The 19,880-nt window shown below is 38.7% G+C and overlaps 2 protein-coding genes across 8 annotated transcripts in view; one reads left to right on the plus strand and one right to left on the minus strand.

The window, feature by feature from the left end:
- Nucleotides 1–8,954, plus strand: part of LOC146645344 (synaptotagmin-2-like) — a 70,685-nt gene extending 61,731 nt beyond the window's left edge. For 3 of the 4 annotated variants that reach the window (XM_085395027.1, XM_085395026.1, XM_085395028.1), the window contains 6 exons: nucleotides 293–430; nucleotides 660–827; nucleotides 1,359–1,526; nucleotides 2,044–2,161; nucleotides 2,506–2,639; nucleotides 3,710–8,954. In XM_085395027.1, coding sequence (XP_085251153.1) covers nucleotides 293–430; nucleotides 660–827; nucleotides 1,359–1,526; nucleotides 2,044–2,161; nucleotides 2,506–2,639; nucleotides 3,710–3,925 — 942 coding nt within the window. In that variant the 3' untranslated portion in view covers nucleotides 3,926–8,954. The remainder of the gene's footprint in view (nucleotides 1–292; nucleotides 431–659; nucleotides 828–1,358; nucleotides 1,527–2,043; nucleotides 2,162–2,505; nucleotides 2,640–3,709) is intronic. The other variant, XM_085395030.1, reaches the window with a different exon arrangement.
- Nucleotides 8,955–9,199: 245 nt separating this feature from the next.
- The window catches only part of ppp1r12b (protein phosphatase 1, regulatory subunit 12B), a 28,785-nt gene continuing 18,104 nt past the window's right edge, over nucleotides 9,200–19,880 (minus strand). For 2 of the 4 annotated variants that reach the window (XM_085395031.1, XM_085395034.1), the window contains 5 exons: nucleotides 18,885–18,989; nucleotides 18,676–18,726; nucleotides 18,492–18,542; nucleotides 14,666–14,914; nucleotides 9,200–12,484 (listed from right to left, as the gene is read on the minus strand). In XM_085395031.1, coding sequence (XP_085251157.1) covers nucleotides 14,780–14,914; nucleotides 18,492–18,542; nucleotides 18,676–18,726; nucleotides 18,885–18,989 — 342 coding nt within the window. In that variant the 3' untranslated portion in view covers nucleotides 9,200–12,484; nucleotides 14,666–14,779. Of the gene's footprint in view, nucleotides 12,485–14,665; nucleotides 14,915–16,718; nucleotides 16,790–18,491; nucleotides 18,543–18,675; nucleotides 18,727–18,884; nucleotides 18,990–19,880 lie in introns of all 4 variants that reach the window. The other 2 variants (XM_085395033.1, XM_085395032.1) reach the window with 2 other exon arrangements.

Raw genomic sequence — 19,880 nt, forward strand, 5'->3', positions numbered from 1 at the left:
TGTAGTTCCCTGCCTTTGATTTATGCAGATTTAAAAGACTCGTAGCGCTCATGAAAACAAAAAAAAAAGAAAAACAGCAAATGGTGTCACCCAAGAAATAGTGAAATCAAGTCAGGTTGCAACCGTGGTCATCGATGAGCAGATTGCACTAGTAACACGGGGGTAAGTGGCAGGTAGGTGCTGTGACTAACCCGACTGCTGATACCCAAGGTTTGGTGTTCAGCACAGATGGCTCCGCTGAACCGTCATCTCACTCCTTTTTCTGCCACCGTCCCCCCTTCTGTCATTGCAGAAACCGCAGGATGACGATGATGAAGAAGATGATGTGGAACCTGGACTGACTGGGGATGAAAAAGAAGAGGAAGTGAAGGAGAAGGAAAAGTTAGGGAAGCTGCAGTACTCAATTGATTATGACTTCCAAGAGAACAAGGCAAGTGCTTGAGTAGTTTATTTGACATTTTCTTGTCAAAATGAACTCAAAGCAGACCCTGTGAGTAGTTACTAATGTGTGAAGCATCACATGCTAAATGTTCTTTTTAGCACATCTTCTGGTGTAGTAGTTCTTAGTTGATTTGCCAAAATAAAAATGAAACCAAAATTGGGTTTTTAGTTTTAGTTCAACCTTTCCTGCCTTAACTGCATAACTTCTTATTCCCTAGTTGACTGTGGGAATCCTGCAAGCCGCTGATCTCCTCTCCATGGACAGCGGTGGCACCTCAGATCCCTACGTGAAAGTCTTTGTCCTCCCAGACAAGAAGAAAAAGTTTGACACAAAGGTTCACAAGAAAACACTGAATCCTGTATTCAATGAGACCTTTACCTTTAAGGTAAGTTACTAGCAAAAGCTAAATGGCCTTTATTAATTACTTAGTAAAACAACATGAATGTCAAGTCATTTGATGTGTGGACAGGTCCTGATAAGAGTCAGCTTCTCCTCTAATTTCCCTCTTCTGTCCTCTAGAGCTGAGCAGGTACTATGTTTCTTATTTCTTTTCAACAGTGATGAAAAACAGCAGACACACTGAAGGTGTCTGACAAGGAGAATATGGTAGAGAATCAAATTAAAGGAGAGGGCCACCTCTGGTGCACTTTGCGTGCTGACACAGCTCTGTGAAAACAACTCAGCTTTACTTTGTCAAAGTCAGGGACAGGCAGCTGTGCTGAAGCAGCATGTTATGAAGCTAGACAATTCTGAGCTCCAGGCCAGGGGCAACAGCCAATACTGGTCTGATCTAGATTTATCTGATCTTTATACATCAAGTATCTTTTGTCATAAACCGTTAGAAATGTGTGCTCATTGCTACCGGCTGAATTAAACTTAAATTAGTAAAATAGGTAAATGGGTTGTTATCTTTCAGATACCATTCCAAGAGATGGGAGGAAAGACTCTGGTAATGTCCGTTTATGACTTTGATCGCTTCTCTAAGCATGACGTCATTGGAGAGATTAAAATACCCATGAACACCCTTGACTTGGCAAAGCCAATTGAGGAGTGGAGAGACCTGGACAGTGCAGATCAAGAAGAGGTAAGAAGAGTGTTACTACCTCTATCACACTGCTGATATCACTCTTTAAAAACCTGCTGTATGTCCACACAGGTGCCTCTTTAAAAGGCTATTCTAAGAAAGCTCTTTAATAAAAGTCCACTTTAAGCATAAATTAAAACAAAATACTTTTTTCCCTCTGGGATTCTTGTGCAGCTCATTCAAGAGTTTGGTCTTTCCCTTTTTGTTCTCCTTCAACCAGTATAGCATAGCTACAATTTCATTTCTGTATTTCTTCCTATGTCTCAGCAGTAATGTATGCTGTGACGCTACAGAGCTTCTTTTCCACTGGAATTATTTCTTGCTGATATGTTATTAACTTTGGATACATCAGCTATATAGATAGTATTAAAAATAAAGTAATGGCAGCAGGAATTATTGTTAATGAATATGCTTACTTAAAATGTTATATAAATGACACCGTTTCTGTATTTGTGCAAAGAAAAGGTTCTGCTTCAGATCTGCTTTAACTTTCTCTCCTCCTGCCTCGTCCTCACAGCCGGAGAAGCTGGGTGACATTTGCATCTCCCTGCGTTATGTCCCCACTGCTGGCAAACTCACCATCTGTATTCTGGAGGCCAAGAACCTCAAGAAAATGGATGTGGGTGGATTGTCAGGTGGGCTCCTCTATATATATATTTATTTATTTATTTATATATACATATATGTACTGTACTAAGCTTAAATATTTTATTCCTTATTAATTTCTTTGGAGCAAAGAGACATTTAGGTGTAGCAAACTGCATTGTGTGGAGGAGAAAGCATGTGAGCACAGCCATTAGGTCGGTTCTGCTCTGCTCACGTGCTGATGCTGCAGTAGTCACCATGCAGCAACCCTCACGTCTTCTGGGTTCAGCGTTGGCCCCATCTGTTGGTGCATTAAAGCAGTGCGACTAAAGCGTGCATGTGCGAGGGATTTCTGTCAGCCTCTATCGTGATTTTCCTCTGTTTTTGTTTTCAGATCCATATGTGAAAATCAACCTTTTGCAGAATGGAAAGAGGCTGAAGAAGAAGAAGACGACAGTGAAAAAGAACACTTTGAATCCTTATTACAATGAGTCATTCAGCTTTGAGATCCCTCTTGAGCAAATGCAGGTAAGGATGCGGAATAGTCCTGTCAAATCTTTAACGTTTAGTAGGTGCAGAAAGAGTAACATTGCCAGGGGCGTAATTTCCAGGGGGGTTAGGGGGGTTATGACCCCCCCAATATTTAGACCCAACCAATGTAACCCCCCCAATAAAATTATGAATTATCTTGCATAAAAAGGCTGTTGATTTTCTTTACTCATTTCAGGTATTACCAGCAAAATAGTTGCATGTTTAATCATCTGGGAATTTACCCAGGGATCTGGGAATTTACCCCACCCCCACCCCGTCAATGTTCAGCACAAAGTTACGCCAATGAACACTGCATCCTGTCAACACATGCTGTTTAACGAGCGTTATATAAATTTTGTCTATCAAGTAATCTGTGATCAAGCATACCACGAACGACTGTGTGGCAGTTATATTTATATGAAATTGTCACTATCCCAAATTGTCTTTTATTTTATGAGAACATGATGTGGTATTTTCCAGTTAAGTGAGTATGTAAATCCACCTGTGTACACAGGCTTTCTAATTTTCAGGTCTTTCATGAAATTTATGATGGTACTTGTAGTTGTGAAGTAGAGTACACAAGAAGTGGGATCGGTGTGATGATTAGTGAGCTTTGGAGGTACTAGACATCTTATATTTCATGTACAGACATAAGAGTGATTTCAATATTCTCATCTAACTTTATTCAAACAATGAAAACCACCACACTAACACCCATTTATTATCACTTGTGACCAAAGGGACCACTGACCATGTAAACATATTTTTATCATGTGAAAAAGAAAGTTGTCATGTGACTCTATGATGAAAATGTTCTTTTCATGACTGTCACATGTTGCTGTGTGTTATAAAATAGAAGTTATATGTACTTTAGCACCAAAAACATTGTATATGATGACTTTCTGTGGTGTGTAGGACGCTATACACTAAGCATTGCTCATACTTTGCAGAAAGCATAAACACTCCCCAGGCTTCTGACACCAGTAACCAATTAAAATATCTTTCAGTAACGTCAGATTTCTACAGTCCACTTCAGATTTTGTAAACCTTTCTTCCTGCTCTCCCAGAAAATCCTAGCTGTGATCACAGTGCTGGATTACGACAAGATTGGCAAGAATGATGCCATTGGGAAGATCTTGGTAGGAAGCAAGTCCACAGGGGCTGGGCTGAAACACTGGTCCGACATGCTGGCCAACCCCCGTCGCCCCATTGCCCAGTGGCATCCACTGCAGCCAGAGGAAGAGGTGGATGCCACTCTCGCAGCCCTGAATGCCAAGAAGTAAACCCACCTACACCATCTCCACACCTACCCACCCATGCATTTCCCATCATTTCCCAGTGTATATTCCAGACAAACACCCCAACTGCACATCTGCTCCCCTCTCCACATTTTTTTCCTTCTCCTCCTTCCTTCCCCACTGCCACCCTTCAAAAGATCCACTGATACCATTTGACATGAAGGGAGTAGTTTAAAAAAAGCATCATGTTATATAAAATCATGCCACTAAAAAAAGAAGATAAGTTACAGGATGGACAGATGCTCCGTTGATTTCCTTTAGATCTATTTTTGTATTGGGGTTGTGGTTCCATTATATTATAAGAATACATAGTAGAATATGAAGAAGGGTAAGAGTGCTATATGGGAATCTGGTCATAGAGGGGATAAAACATACAACATTCACTCATATTGTACTTCTTATCTTTTCCCTTTAGTGACACATGTTGCTTAGAATAGAGCTTAATAATAAAATGCTTTATACTGCCATATGATAGAGAAATAACACAAGCAGGTTCATTCCTTAGGTGTATTGTGCACCATGTTCCACACCTGCCAGTTATCATACTAGATGATTCTGTTAGTTTAAAGTACATTCCTAGAGGTGGGTAGCAAAGTAGGGATAGACACATATCCAGTTACCCACAAACACACTGCCGTTTTGATTAGTTACCCTTCCGCCCATCGTCTCAGGAAAACTGAGAGGAAAGTGAAACTCCATGCCTTTTTTTCTAAACGGGTTATTATTATTCTGATACTCAAGTAGACGAGAAAAATATTCAATTCAAGATCTTTTTGAGTGACCCAAGGCTCACGAGTAGTGTTAGTTTATCCTTAAAGTGGTGTGTCAGGGGAGAGGGAGGGAATAATGGATTTGGAGTAAAAAAAGGGTATTTGTGTATATTTTTTTTTCCACCGTGCAAAAAGGCTGCATCTGTCATCGGAACAACAAGCGTGGAAATATCAGAGCAGGTACAACAAAGACTGATTCCAAGCACCAATGACATGATATTTACAAGGTGTCGATTACCGCCTGCAGTCTACCACCTCCCCTCCCAACGCCTCTGATTCTGTATCTCACTTGTTCAGTGCTACTGCCATTAGTCATGGACTTGACACAAGGGTTTTACTTCAAAGGAATCCCTATAACCGTCTTACAGTCATAAAGGAGACAAGCCTTCCAAGTAACAAAATAAGCAATTTTCAACTACCAGGGACGCCTTCCAGTTAGCAGTGTTGTTCTCTTCATTTCTTTCTTTCCCCTGTTTTTTTAATCTCTTTTTCCTTTTATCTCAGTTCCTTTTTTTCTATTTGACTTCAAACATTTTTGTTCCTTAAGCACTTTAAATCAAAATCTTACATTTAAGTACACTTAGAAACCAGAGCTTTAATCATTTACGTTAGTAGTTACTGCTAGCTGTAATAAAGAAAAACAAACAGACAGCAAGACAGTGATTGACTTTTTTTGTTGTTGTTGTTTTTGTTGCTTTTTTTTTTGCCTCGGCTTTTTGCGTATGCGTTTTAATTGTTTGGATATTATATTTCTCACTTGATTGCGAGGGTGTGGTCTGGAAGAAGGCACTGATCCATGTGTATTTTATACACAGCTTACCAAACTGTTGAATATAATTGCACTATCGGGTATTTTTCTGTTCTGTGGTAAAACTGTTCTTTGATCTGTGTAGTTTTTCTGTGATAAAATGTTGTGAGATTGAATTTTTTCTGTGGCACCATGTGGCATGCCAAACGGGTCTCCTCATATAAATGAACCTGATAATAACAGAGAGATCCTTCAGTTTAATGCGTTTCTTAACAGAATGTTTTAGGTCCAGTACAGAGAGCCAAAATGTCGTGTAAAAAAATAATTTAAAGTAAAAAGTCCTGCTGAAAATTAAAAATGCAGATATTTTAAATCCTTTTAGCTTATTTTGTCCAAATCTATAAACTGAACCAGGGCACATCTTAAAAATACTTTTTTTTAAGTTTCTGTGGTCTAAAAACTTCTACAGTCCTGGTCTCCTGCAGCTTGAATCATACATGAGATACCCACAGTCCTCAGCTTGACAAGCCCAACACAGATGTCTAAGAATGATATGATATTGTGCATATTTTGGCTATACAAGTTTGGCTCTCTATATTTGTATATTAATATTCTGTTCAAGAGAAATATTGGGAATGAACAAAGCCCAAACTCATCAGGTCTGAATAAAGCAGAAAAGGCTCCTGATATGTGTAGAGTGTTTGGACCCCAATAAACTTCCTTGCTGAGCTAGCTATGAATAAATTTTTTTTAAAAACATACAAAAAAAAGCAAATCCTGCTGTCTGAAAGCACCAACGGCAAAAGCTACCCATTAACTGTGTGCAATATAAGTCAATGTAAAGTAAATGCGGTCGGCTTTTTAGACATTACCACAGCTTTTTGGGAATTTAATGAATGTTGGAAATCATAGGTTTTTCTTTCAAACTTTGACAGGAGTTGAGTTTTTCACGTCCCATCATTCTTTTCTTCAGTTAACGAAAACAACACTAAAGAAAAGGCAACACGGAAGCAATCAAGCAACCCATTGGTGTGTAGTTTTGCCTATATACATAGTTCATACACGTTGATACTGCATGTTTATACAAAATACTGTACATAAGAGCATGTTTTAGAGACGAAGCAAAAATATCTCGTGTACGTAAATGGGTGTCATTTGTCATTTTAATAACACGACGAAGGGAAAAAAGATGCACTGTATATTTTCTAAAATGAAACAAATGTGTATTTATTTTCCATGAGGGTCACTGGAGAGAATGTCATACAGATATTAGAATAATATTACTAATAAGATCCTTTCCACGCCTGAAATTCTTAAGCAAGTGTGTCGTCCAGTACTGTGTGTGAGTTCATGTAGGATGAAAATGTAGCCGCATGCTTGCTATCTAATTCTGTGTGATCAGAATTTTTATTTTTATTTTTATCTGCCATCTGTTTTGTTTCAGCACCTTTCTGAAGGCCAATATTTGACACATTTCTGAATTTTAATTGCTATTGCTTTTTTTTTTTTATTTCAAAAAATGTATTTAGGGTTTTTAATGTTTGGGAAAGGGGATCTCCAAGTCTAAGATATAAGCAGTTTCTAATAGCAGATTTGACGCAGTGTGATTCTGAAATAACTTATTAGAAAAGGCTGAATAAATGTGCAATTTGTAGGTGGATTGTAGGAGTCAGTTTTCTGCCAGCACTGACCAAGAAAGATGTCTGTTGGATCATATCTTTATAGAAAATACATTTCCTGGGGCCAAAAGACAAATAGTTCCATTCCAGTGAACGCGAATGACTTGGAATCCCTTTTTGTCTCTTCTTTACTTGGAAGTTTTTACTTTTTTCTTCTATTTAAATGACCTGAAATACTTCACGGCTGTGTCTCTTTTGCTGTGTTTATTATACAATACGTGTACATGTATACAAGATAAACGAATAAGATAAAACTAAAGCCATAAAACTCAAGCACTAACTCTTTAGAGCTCAGCTGAGTAGCTAGAGTTTATTTATGAAGAAAAAAATCTGACATGTCTTCATTTTCCTTGGCCAGTGTTTCTCTTTTACATTCCTTTCAGAGGTCTTTGTTCATCAAGAGGGCAAAAATCCATTTAATGTATATGTGAGCATTGAGAACAGTTGTGAGTTTAGTAGAGTGAGTGTGTCTTTTTCTACTTTCGGAGCTGTTGATGTCCTTGTTTCATAGAGGTAGCTGATTTTCCAGTATTGTGATTAGCCTTGTTTTGATAGTATAAATAATAGATATGACATCACAATAGATTCTCAATAATAATGCTAAGAATTATATATATATATATATATATGTATATATATATACGAGAGCGTGTTCTATACTTGGGCCGAGTGCAATTTATGAACCAAACTGGGTCACTCTTCTAGTTTCTCTTCTTCCAGTTTAGCAGAGTTTAGAATGTACTGGTGACTACATGTACAATTAATAAGAAGTTACCCTTGTTTTTGTTGTTTTCTTTTTATTTCTTTTCATTTTTTTTATTTGAGCAAACTGCTCAAGCAACAAAAATGAGAGCAAAAGCTGAGAAACTTAATAGTGGAATCCAAGTTTTAAACCTGAATCCCTCCCATAGAACTATGCATAGAGTTATGATTTTCGCAGGCACATGGCAGAAAAAATCATTTTGATGTCATGCACGTAAAATTAAACGAAAGAAATAGTTTCACATTTTGGGAAATGACTTGCCAGTTTGCAGAGAGTTTGAAAAGACGACTGATTCCACAGTCCACACTAAAATATGAAGCTTGTGTTATTTAGTCGTCCTGAAATCAGTTGTTGATGGAACAAAAAAACACTCCTCTAGTTTGTTTTATTCCTTTTTTTTCTTTTCTGTCTTTGAACATTTTAAACAGTGGTATTATGTGTTACTTTGTGAGCTTTAGTGGTGCTAGTAGGCATATTTTTCTTACTTCGAGTGAGGCAACCTCTTTTTCCAGTCTTTGTGCTGAGCTTTATACTTAAAAAAGCAAAAAAAAAAAAAACAATGACACAGGGGTGGTGTCAGCCAATCAATAATAGGCAAGAGCATGAGCAAGTTTTCCAAGTGTGGAACTATTCCTTTAAGTTCACCTCAATCCTGCCAGATCTGTCAAACTGCCACACCTGTTCTGGTAACAATCTGCAGTGTGTTGTGTGACGCTACACATTGTCTAATGCAATATAGTTTTTACTCACTGTCCCGTTAACGCTATAGACTGTGACCAAATGATGCACTGAGAATAATTTAAACACAAAATTTCAGCGCATTTCTAAAAATACTGCCACTACCTGATTACGGTTGCCTTCACTCATCACCACTGTTTGAATCTGCAAAGCCACAATAACAGTACACGCAGAGCAGTGACAAACACTTCAGATGATGAGGCAAAGGTGATTACAGGTAAACCTATAGCACACTTTAGAGATATATTTTTGGGTTTTTTTTAGTACCTTTTACTGCTCGGGTCACTGCAGTCGCATGACCGCTGGACAAGTTCTATGGGGGACTGGTAGTTGTGTGTATTTGGGTATGTGGGAAAAAAAGACGAGGTGTATGCCCTTTAGCAGACACGGTGCAAAACCACAGCATTGGATTATACAATATACAGTACAGGTCTGCATGCATGGGACACATTACTCATTCGTAAATGTGCATCTTTGTGCGTTTGACTGTAATGGTCAAACAACAGTCTTAGTTGTGTTTTGAACCTGGAAATGAATCTGTTCTCTTACTGGTTGTGGAACTGTGTAATATCTTTATGCACATCCGCATCTGAAGCTGTGTGCTCTTTCAGCTGTGCAGACAGCTGAAAGAGCACCGGTCACACAGTTGTGGTTTGTTTGTTTTATTCGATTTTTCTGCAAACGCTGGGATTTAAAAAGGGAAACCATCCAAAGTTCAGCAGATCTTTTACCACCTTGTCAAAATGTGTCGAGGAGCCTCTCAGCGGGTAAAAACGCCACTTTGAAACATGATGTCTTGTCTCCTCTATTACTCGCTGTACTTCTCCTTTGTATTCTTGTGCATATGTGTAATCACTTCTTCTGCCATTTAATTTTTTGTGATGTATGCCTTTAATGTAGAATATAGAGATGTGCCACCAAACTCTGTCACATTTGCTTTCTCATTGCGTCTTTGTCTCGTTTACGTGTAACCAACCATGTACCGTCGGTTTCATGATGCTGAATAGGAAGCAAGCTCACTGATTTCTCCACTGAAGCTGCTTTTGCTGGGCGTAAAGAATGCCGGCCTTCATGTTTACAACATGGACATACTGTATACTGCCAAACATGCAGGAGCGTACCAAACTCCCCTCTTGAGCGCTTAGTCCTCCACCCCTCATCCCTGATGCAACTGTATTCTCAAGACTCTTCTTTTCCCTTTTTATTTTCACCTCTTTCTCTTCATCCTCTTTTAAAGCATCAGAGGACAGTCAGGTTGTGTCCTCTAGCCGTGTTTCTTCGTGTCTAGTGTCGTGGTGCGCGTGTTCATGTCAGTACTTGTGCCTACTGTGGATCGCATGCTTTAGCCCTTGACTGGACACAAACGTTGCTCACAAACTCCTCTTGACCCTTATGTGGACAAACGTTGGGGATCCTTATAAAGTTATCAAGGGAACCAAATAACTTATTACAAATTTATCATATGTGTTAACAGTTCTGTAAAAACAAATAGGAAATAAAGGCCTTTTAATTACCATGACTTGTTTGTGTTTAATACCCAGTTCCTCTTCCTCTGTTCGTTGTGTGTTAATGTCACAAAAACAAAACATTTTCATCCTTTTACCATTTATTAAGTAGAGTGAATTAAGTAATGTGTCTGTGTTAAGCCACCACTCAGAACATTTCAGACTGTTGAATATACAATCACTCGGTAAATCAGTATATCTACAGCACATGTAGAGAGAGCAGAATCATACTGTAGCTTATTTATAGTTCAATTAGTGGATGTGAGCAAACATAACACTGGTAATGTGGCATGGCTGGACTCCAAAACCATCACATGGTTTAAGGAATATAAGAAACACTGAGGACCTTGGTTAACTTAACCATTAAGTGAAAAAAAAGACTGATACCAAAATCCTTGGTGTGTCTTTCACACCACGTACAGCACAGAAGGAGATTTCATGCAAATTAGTCTGAAATGCAGAGTTTATAAATCACGATGTATTAAACCCTATTTTAAAGCAAACTCACAATCTCTACACTTTGTTGCATTGTGGGTTTAGTTCTTAAATAACCATTAGAAGTAAGAAGTGCCTTCATACTGCAACTAATAAAAACGTGACATCACTAATATTGAACTAGTAAATATAGCCTACAAAAATAACCAGATCAAAAACAGAAGCTTGGTAAAGTTCTGGTTTGTTAAAAGGCCTGCAGTACAGGCTTGCTCTGAAGCTAGGTGTGCCTTATAAATTGGCAACAAAGTCTTTGAACAACTGCAGACCTATTAAAATGGTGAGAAATCATTGCAGAATAAAAGAGCTGATAACAGTTTATATTTCACAGCGCTGCCTTTTGCTGATTTTTAAGGCCACCCAATTAATGTGAAGGCTCACAGAGCAATGATAACAAGGAAGTGCACAATTCTGGTGTTTGTATTTTAATCGCCTAATGACAGGAAGGCCAACGGGTCAGCTAAAAAATAATCAGTGTACTCCTCTGAAACAAAACTGACTAGGCAAAATATAAAGATTAAAACTAACACATCCATAAATAAATAAATATATATCTATTAAAAAACAAAATATATACGGCATTTTCATTTGCACTCGGGGTGTCTCTCTCTTCAGGCATTCATTTGTTTTCAAAATGAGATACTAGCTCAATAAAAATATCCTCTTGGAAGAACATGCATTTAAAAAAGCAAGGCAGCTGAAAACACAAAAAAGGAAAGTGTGGCAAATATTAATATCATCTCCTCTGAAAGTGTACCATTTTGAATGTGTCACAGGACTGCTAATAACAGCAGCACTGTTAACATGTGCATGTACAAAGTAGCCTTTCATGCCTATTGTACAGTCTCCTTTAACAAGCCCACATATACATGTTACATTTTTTTGCATACTAGGTAAATTAAACTCAAATGTGTATTAGCTAATTTTTAAAAAGCTGAAAATTGGACTAAAATTTGTGTCTGATCTATTAGAATGATAGTTTTTCCAAAGGTTTGTCAAGTGCATCACATTCATGCATCCCTGCAACTGTAGAAAAACACCCACAGATTTCCAAGGAAATCCACATCTGCGAGGCACTCAACTGTGGCGAGCAGCAACGGCTGAGTGACAAACCTGAGAATGTTGTCAATTGAAGCAAACACACCCCAAAACATGCATTTTATGATGCTTCACTATCTTTAGCCTATAGTGAAAGCAAGTCAAAGTGTTTTTGTGATAAGTTTTTAACGTCTTTAACGTCTCACATCATAATAAAGGAGAAAGCTACGGTTCCAAACAGTCTAAGTCAATGACTGTCTTCTCTTTCAAATAAAAAACATATTAAAACACGATTATGGAGTGCACAAGTAACAACCAAAGTAAAAGTGTCAAAATGTTATATGGCATATTATTAGGTACAGTAGCCTCACGCAATCTGATGCATTAGTTTGGATTTGAAATGTCAACAGTACACCTGGTCCCTATTTCATACACGTGACAAATATTCCTAAAACAAACAACATCTAATGAAGGAAAAAAAATTGTTGAAACTTTAATTTTAATAATGGTAAAATTAACTGAAGCTTGCCAACACTTCTCTTTGGATCTTCACAAGTACTAACAGGAATTACTAGGATGTTTCTGAAAATGCAACCAAACTAGCCTGTCACCATACAGTAACTCAGATACGAGTCAAAACCCGGGACCTTGTGGATAATGACACTGCTATTTCAGGGTTGGAGCGTCCACAGACACACAAGAGGAGCATCGCACATCTTTTTTTTTATTTTGACAGTTTGCTGATGACTCGAATGAGAGCACCATTTTCATCCTTTAGTCTCTGGTTGTCTGACTTGAGCTCTGTTAAGACCTAGAAAAAGAGAGGGAGAAAACAATATTAGAAAACCAGGGAAATATACAGCTTTTGCTGTGTCATTTAAATGGTTACTTGACATCTTTGTGACTTAAACCAGGACTATCCACTGCAACTTTAATCACCACTAAAGTTATCTTTCACTGAAGTTTAAAGTCAGGCAATGAGGACATGCTCTACAGTACTTGATCATGCAGTGTGGTGTGACAGTGACAGTATGTCCTGAATGTGAAAAGTGACAGAGAATGAAGTCAGAGAGAAGGAAAGTGAGGGAGGGTCAATTCCCCAAATCTAGGTCATGTCTCTCATGAGAAGCAATGACTAAAAATAACCACCCTCTTTGTCAAAGTATTTCCCCTCTACTGGAGACAAACAACAACCTTCTGCGCTAGCTGGGACACGTTGAGTGAGCAGAGACATCTTACGTCAACATGTTCCTGCCCAATATGTTGAATATTAATCCATAAAGTGAGAGTGAAAGCCCCACTGTGCTGACAATCCTATGTTGTAAGTTAAAAATTAAATGATAGTTTGATAGTTTTGGAATACGCTAGATGAGATGACCAATAAATTATCAGCAGGCTGTTAATTTAGATAAGCGTTAATGAATAAAAGGCAAGCAATTTTCCTGTTAGCACCTTTAAAACTGTTCAATCTGTAGAAAAGATGAAATGAAAAAGTTGTGGTATTATTCATTAAACACCTGCTTAGACAGCATGAAAAATATTTCCAAGAATGAAGGAAAGCAGCGGTGTCCAACAACAGGCCTCAAGGGCGGGTGTTGGAGGTTTTAGATGTGTCCTTGATCCAACACAGCTGATTTAAATGGCTAAATTACCTCCTCAACATGTCTTGAAGTTCTCTAGAGGCCTGGTAATGAGCTAATCGTTTGATTCAGGTGTGTTGACCCAGGGTGAGATCTAAAATCTGCAGGACACCGGCACTCGAGGCCTGGAGTTGCCTACCCCTGCGCTATATCATATACAGTGAAATGTGTTTCACTCTCCTTGTGTCATGCACCAATAATTACACCCTCACAATCTGGCATTTTGTTTAAGCAGAAAAATTTCCCATTATTTACTCCTACATATAAGTGCTAGTGTTGACCCCTCCACCACCCCAGCCTCCACATGCAGACCCTTCTATGAATATTTAGTCACTAACCCCAAATTTGAAATAAAAAAATACAGTATTTGTAGCTAGTGATGAGCTTGCAGGCTAGATGCCAAACTGTACTACATTGGACAAGAAAATAAATCAGTATTTCCTTGTTATTCCACACTAATTTATAGCAAGTCTACTATGGCTTTGTTTTTTTCTTCTGTAAGTAAAACAAATAATTTGTCAAGCTCTGCAAATATTAGTCATTTAATCATTAAATCGAAACATTTTGCAATAACTTTAACAAATCTTTGCTAAAGTTAATTTTGTTGTCCCTAAAAATCTTTAAACCATTATCAGACTGCAGGGTGTGTTTCTTGGGGTTTGATTTGATTAGCTGGTGAGATATTTCCATTTGTTTCCAACAGAAAATATGGCATACAGACTTTAGAGTAGAATCGATCCTAACTCTCAGAAAACAAAAAAAGGCCATTGGGCTTATTTCCCCAAGATGCCTAATGATACCTTTAATTTCACATCCACTGCTCATTAGCAAAATCATACAAAATTATTGGTACGTTTGCACCCCTGTCTCATCCAGTGACAAAGCACGTGTTCATTTTCAAGGCTAATGATCTGACACGTTTCATTTCCTTTGGAAGATTCAATAGTGGCTATTACCTTGGAAAACAACTTTGCATTGATTACACAGCACATTGCACAGGACTTGAATATGTTTAATTGTGAAAATAAAAGGTGCTCACAAGGTGCTTCTATTTTTCATGATGCAGAGTCCTAGGTGTTTATGCAAAATGGCAACCCCTATGTAAATAATTAAATGCAGCTTAAAACACAGTGTTCATTTCTAGCATGCCACACAAATCTACCTAAAATTAAACTTCAAATAAGGCTTTGTGACAACTGTTTTGGAGAAAAGGGGGCTTCAGGGTTGGTCTAGACCATAAAGGGGATTAGATTTTTAAAAAAAAAGTGCACAGGAGGATGCATTGCAGTGTGTGTGTGGGGGGGGAGAGGGGTGGGAGGAAAGCGTGAGCATCAAGAGAGTGCAAGACCTGCCTGAGAGGAACACAGCAGAGGTTGAAGGGGCTGTAGAGGCACCAGAAGGAAAGAGAAGTAGAAATTATGTGGCTGAGGAAGGGGAGAAGAGGAAGGGGGAAAGGTCTCAGAGGATCAGAGGTCCTCTGTCTCCGGCATTGAGGCCGTCTCAGAGAGGCGGGCGAGGACGCGAAGCATGGCTCTATTTTCAGCCAGGAGACACTCGTTCACTCTCCGCAAGGTCTGGACCTGAGCCAGAGCAGGGAAAGCCTGCGTACAGGAGGAGAGAGATACAGAGAGGGGCAGACAGAGAGAGCATGCGGGGAGCAGGCCATGTCGCACAGAGAGATACTCATACAGAGACTGCAGCCATATCCGCTCATACAGGCATGCACCCACACAGCAGCATAGACAGGGGAAATCAAAGAAGCAGAGCTGAGGGATTTATCAGAAATACTTACATAAACAAATATTTACACAACAGAGATATTTTGAGAGAAAATACCATAAGCTGCAACAAAGCGAGGAAAGTTATGAAGCCAGTTCAACTTGGATTTGTGCTCATCAAAGGTGGGCTTTATTGGGAAGAAGTGAGGTGTTGACTTATTATTATATTCATAGAACTGCAAAGAAGATGGAATAAAATTCATAGAAAGCTAAAAAAAAGAGAGAAAATAATGAACGCTGATATATTTTAGCCTTTGCACAAGAGCCTCTCCAGATAAAAGTCAAAGGAATGGAAATCATTCATTTCCTCCCTCTTCCTGGCCTGACTTTTTTGAGGTAAACCTCAATGTGGTTCGACATAGCTGTCTGTGGTTTGACACCATTGCTGAAGGTAAACCGCAGACCAGACACACACACATATACACGTTATTCAGGGCACTTGTGGCATTTCAGCCACCCAGACAGACAAGTTTGTGGAGGTGAATGTGGCAAAGCATGACATATAAACGAGGACACCCAGCTTCGCCTTGCGCACATTTATGAAAGCTGCCTGGTTTGGGGACTTTTCAGTTCATGCATTAAATATTCTCTTGGATTAAAACAGCGCAGTTTTTGGAAAGGTGCCCTTGGCTGTGGTGAAGAAAAGGACACAGTGAGCCGAGGATGCATAATGACCAGTATCCCTTATTACACTCTTTTAATATTGAGCTGTTTGATATTAAATCAGATCTGACTACACTCTCAGGTTCTAAGGGATCATTTCTACAGAGTTACTATTCATTAGGTTTAGAGGCTGTCAAGAATAATTGAGCTTTTCCATTTGGAATGTAAAACCCAGCAGAGTAATCTGACACTTTGAGTATTACCACATTCCCATTATTTAGTATTTAGTATTTAGTATTTATTTATTTATTGTCATTGTCAAGAACAATGAAATTGCGTTTGGGGCTTCCATACAACCCCCCAAAAAAAGAAGAAAATAATAAATACCCCTTAAAACCCAAGAATACCCCTTAAAACCCAAGAGGGAAGATGGACACACAGTGCTGTTGATGTGAAAAATCCATAACTAAGGCTAATTAAGTGCAGAACTACAGGGCGGGTAGCCCAAAAACCCAAAATGCACCCCTATTTGCAAGAAAAGTAACTACAGCAAGCAAAGGCGAAGATGTGCTGTTATGTATCATTTATAGGAACGGAGAGTAACCTGCTCAGGAATTCTGACACTTGTGGTCATTGAGTGTCACAACTGCAGTTTATTGATTTTGTTTATTTTATTGCATTTTTTTAAATAACCGCATAAACATCTTTTATTTATATACCTCTTAAAGGCTACTGTTATTTTCCCTTTCCAGTAGGTGGTGCAATTTGATACTTATGTGGCAGCAATGAAACAGCTCCCCCATGTGGAGAATCTGATACTTGCTAAAAGTGAAGGAGTGACTTTGTGAGAGAGTGCAAGGCGGTTCTCTGAGGTGATGTGCTCCCAAAGCTTTTACGCTCTAAGCTACTGTTGAGAGGATAAAAAGTCCAGATGTGTAAACATGCCCCAATCTCTGGCACAACAGAAACATGTGAGGTGATAGGTACGTATCAGTCACACCTCTGTATCATAGCAACCACTCACCGTCCCCCCTTCCCTGAGACAGCTTGCCCTCAGGGCTGGTACCCACAGCGAAACCGCAGTGGGGCATCCTGCTGAAGGAACCATGACAATACGGGGGTCAAACATCTGCTGCTTATATACCACGCCGCTGTTGTACGTTGGAATTCTGCATATGTTATGCAAACCGAATTCCCGAAAAGTTGGGTTTTATAAGAATAAAATGCAGAGATTTGCAAATCTCATAACCCACATTTTAGTGACAACAGAACACGGAAAGCATGTCAGTGTTTGAACTGAGACAACTTTAATGAAAAAAAAGCATCCCTTCTCCTTTTAATAATAGTCCATAAACATGAATTGAGGAGACCAGTGTTGGACTTCTGGGAGAGGAATGCTGTTCCATTCTTGTCTGATATATGGCTCTAACTGTTCAACAGTCCAGGGTATTTTTAGCTCCATGATGCACCAAATGTTTTCAGTGCAGGTAGCTCAGTTCAGCCCCTGGATGTTTTTACTACAAAGCCTTGTTGTTGTTGTTGTAACAGGGGAAGTAGGCCGTTTACCATTGTCTTGCTGAAATATGCAAGGGGCTCCCTGATTGTTGCTTTAAAACTTGTATGTACTATTCAGCAGTGATGATGCCTTTCCCTATGTGCAAACTGCCAATTCCATTTCCAGTCATGGCATGCTGTGTTCACAGACAGTAATTGAAGACATTTCTCTAAATTCTCTGAATCTTTTGATGATATTATGTACTTTAGATAGTGAGATATTCATAGTCTTTGTAATTTTAACGTCGAGAAACATTAACCTGAAATCACACATTTTGCAGACAAAGGTTGGTAAACCAATGCCATCGTCTGAGAACGTCTGCCGCTCTAAAATGCTCGTTTTTACACAATCATGTTATTGACCTGTCGCCTAATTAGTTTGCAAATTGTTCCACCAGCTGTTTCATTTTAATATCACTTAATTTTCCAGCCTTTTGTTGGCTCCATTCAGATTGTCTTGAGATGTGTTCCTGCCATTAAATTCAAAACGAGCTAATATTTTTAATGAAATAGGAAATCTTTTCTTTGTTCAATTGTGAATAAAATACAGGCTCACAAGATTTGCAAATCATTGCAGAGTGTTTTTATTGACATTTTACTTGAACTAGTTTTGTGTAGTTTTTTCCACAGTTTATTTTATGCTGGTTGGTTCTCTCGAGTAATCAAATTATAATCTTATCGTGTAGTTTGTAATTGCTTCCACATAAATTGCAGACCATTTTTACTCAGGCCTGACATCTCTTTGTAGATGTGCCCTGTGTTTCTTTGTGAGGCAGAATACACACAGAGCAACACAGGAATGTCTCACAAAAGCAGGTCTTTTGCTCTTGGATAGGGTTTGGTATTCAGCTGGAACTAGGTCACAATGTTCACCCCAACAGTGGGATAAGTGGAGCAGGGGAGCAGCAGCACAGGCTCCTCCTTAGCCTGGCAGGAAGTGGCCCAGCAGAACACTGTGGGTAATGAGCCTGAAGCACTAACCTTCTCTCTCCTTGACTCCAAACCCACCTGGCTAACCACAACTCTGCAGTGAGCGATATGTGTGTTCTGCTTTGTAAAAATACTTTAGGTGTGCTTGATTTAGAATGAGTGAAAGGGGCTTGGCTGGAGGTACCGGCAAGGACTATCAGTATTATAATGTTTTTTGGGGAGAAAACATCAATGAGACAAATTAAGCACAACTTGTGTCTGAGACAAAATAGATGCCATTTAAGTGAGTACACACTGTTTTGCATGGACTGACCTTTAATTCCTCCTCCATGTCTGACACTCTTTTCTCAAGGGTTTGTTTTTCCTGTAAATGAAGAAAAAAAACTGAAGTAAGTTCTACTGGAAAAATGAGACTATAATTTGAAGTAGACAAGGAAACTGATTGGAAAGAATGCAAATATATGTAATATTATCAAGGAGGTTGTTAAGACACTTACCCTTTTTTCTGATTCAAGTGCTGAAGATCTTTCAGATATTGTGTCGTGTCTCTAAAACAGGGGTAAAGTTATTGGGAGAAATTTATTAGAAGAACTGGTTTAAATTTTAATCATGACTTCACTGAAGAAGTAAAAAGTCAAATCTTTCTTCAAGCACACAGGAAGTGAAGGGATGAATGTGAGTTTTCTGTAGAATGGGCCAAAGGTACCTGAGTGACTTTCTCCAGTTGGGAACGTATCTTGGCTAGCTCTTGTTTGCTCTCCTGCAACCTGGACTTGAGTTTTGCATTTTCATGCAAAGCTTCTGCATACATCTAAAATGTTAAGAAAAGGACAAATATAGGAATAGATTTGTTATAGAAATTCTTAGTATTTGAATTTTGATAACCAAAATATTAATGAAGATACAAAGCATAAAAGGAGTAACAACAGACAGTTTAAGTTGAACCACACAACTCAAACAATATGTAAGATCATCGGTTATATTTACATAAATACAGTTTTTTTTCACAATAGCAAAAGCTTTTTCAAAAAACCCCAAACCTAACACAACGTTACTTCTTTTGTTTCTGACTGTGACGGGACCAAACTGAGTGTGCATTTTTTGTTGATATCTGATTATGTTTAACCTAAAAGGATGATGGTGATGAACGCTTATCACAACTGTAAACTAACTGTAATGCCCTTCCTGATGCAACCCCAAAGGAATTTGTGCCTCCTCCCAGTAAATGTGTAAACCAGTAGACTATGGAGCCACTTTCGACTTGGGCATGGTCTCCGAATTTCAAGGAGGGGGAAGGGGGGTCTCTGTCTCTGTCGGTCTTAAAAATAATAATGTTCGCGTATGTTTATGGTTAGGGTTAGCATCACCTGTCAACATCTATTTAAGTAAATGTAGTAAAAGTACATATAGAACTGTTAGCTTCTTCAAAAACCTTACATCTTCAAGTCTCTCCATGTTTCCTGTTTTATTTTGAAAGCTCTGGTGTTTCCATGTTCAGTGTGTTTAGTTTTACTTTTCCCTGTGGCGTCATGATCATTTTTGTCAGCTGTGTCTCCTCAGGTGTTTCCACTTCCCTCATTACCCTCCTGTGTATTTAAGTCCTCTGTCTCCCTCTGTTCTTTGTTGGTTCATCTGTCTGTCTTCATGTCAGGTCACGTCAAGTCACAGAGTTTTTGCCTCCCTCTGTTCAAGTCCGTGTTCA

Source organism: Rhamphochromis longiceps, linkage group LG20, assembly GCF_057381845.1.
Source record: "Rhamphochromis longiceps isolate RC_006_pf linkage group LG20, R_longiceps_female_GT1.1, whole genome shotgun sequence".
Lineage (NCBI taxonomy): Eukaryota > Metazoa > Chordata > Actinopteri > Cichliformes > Cichlidae > Rhamphochromis > Rhamphochromis longiceps.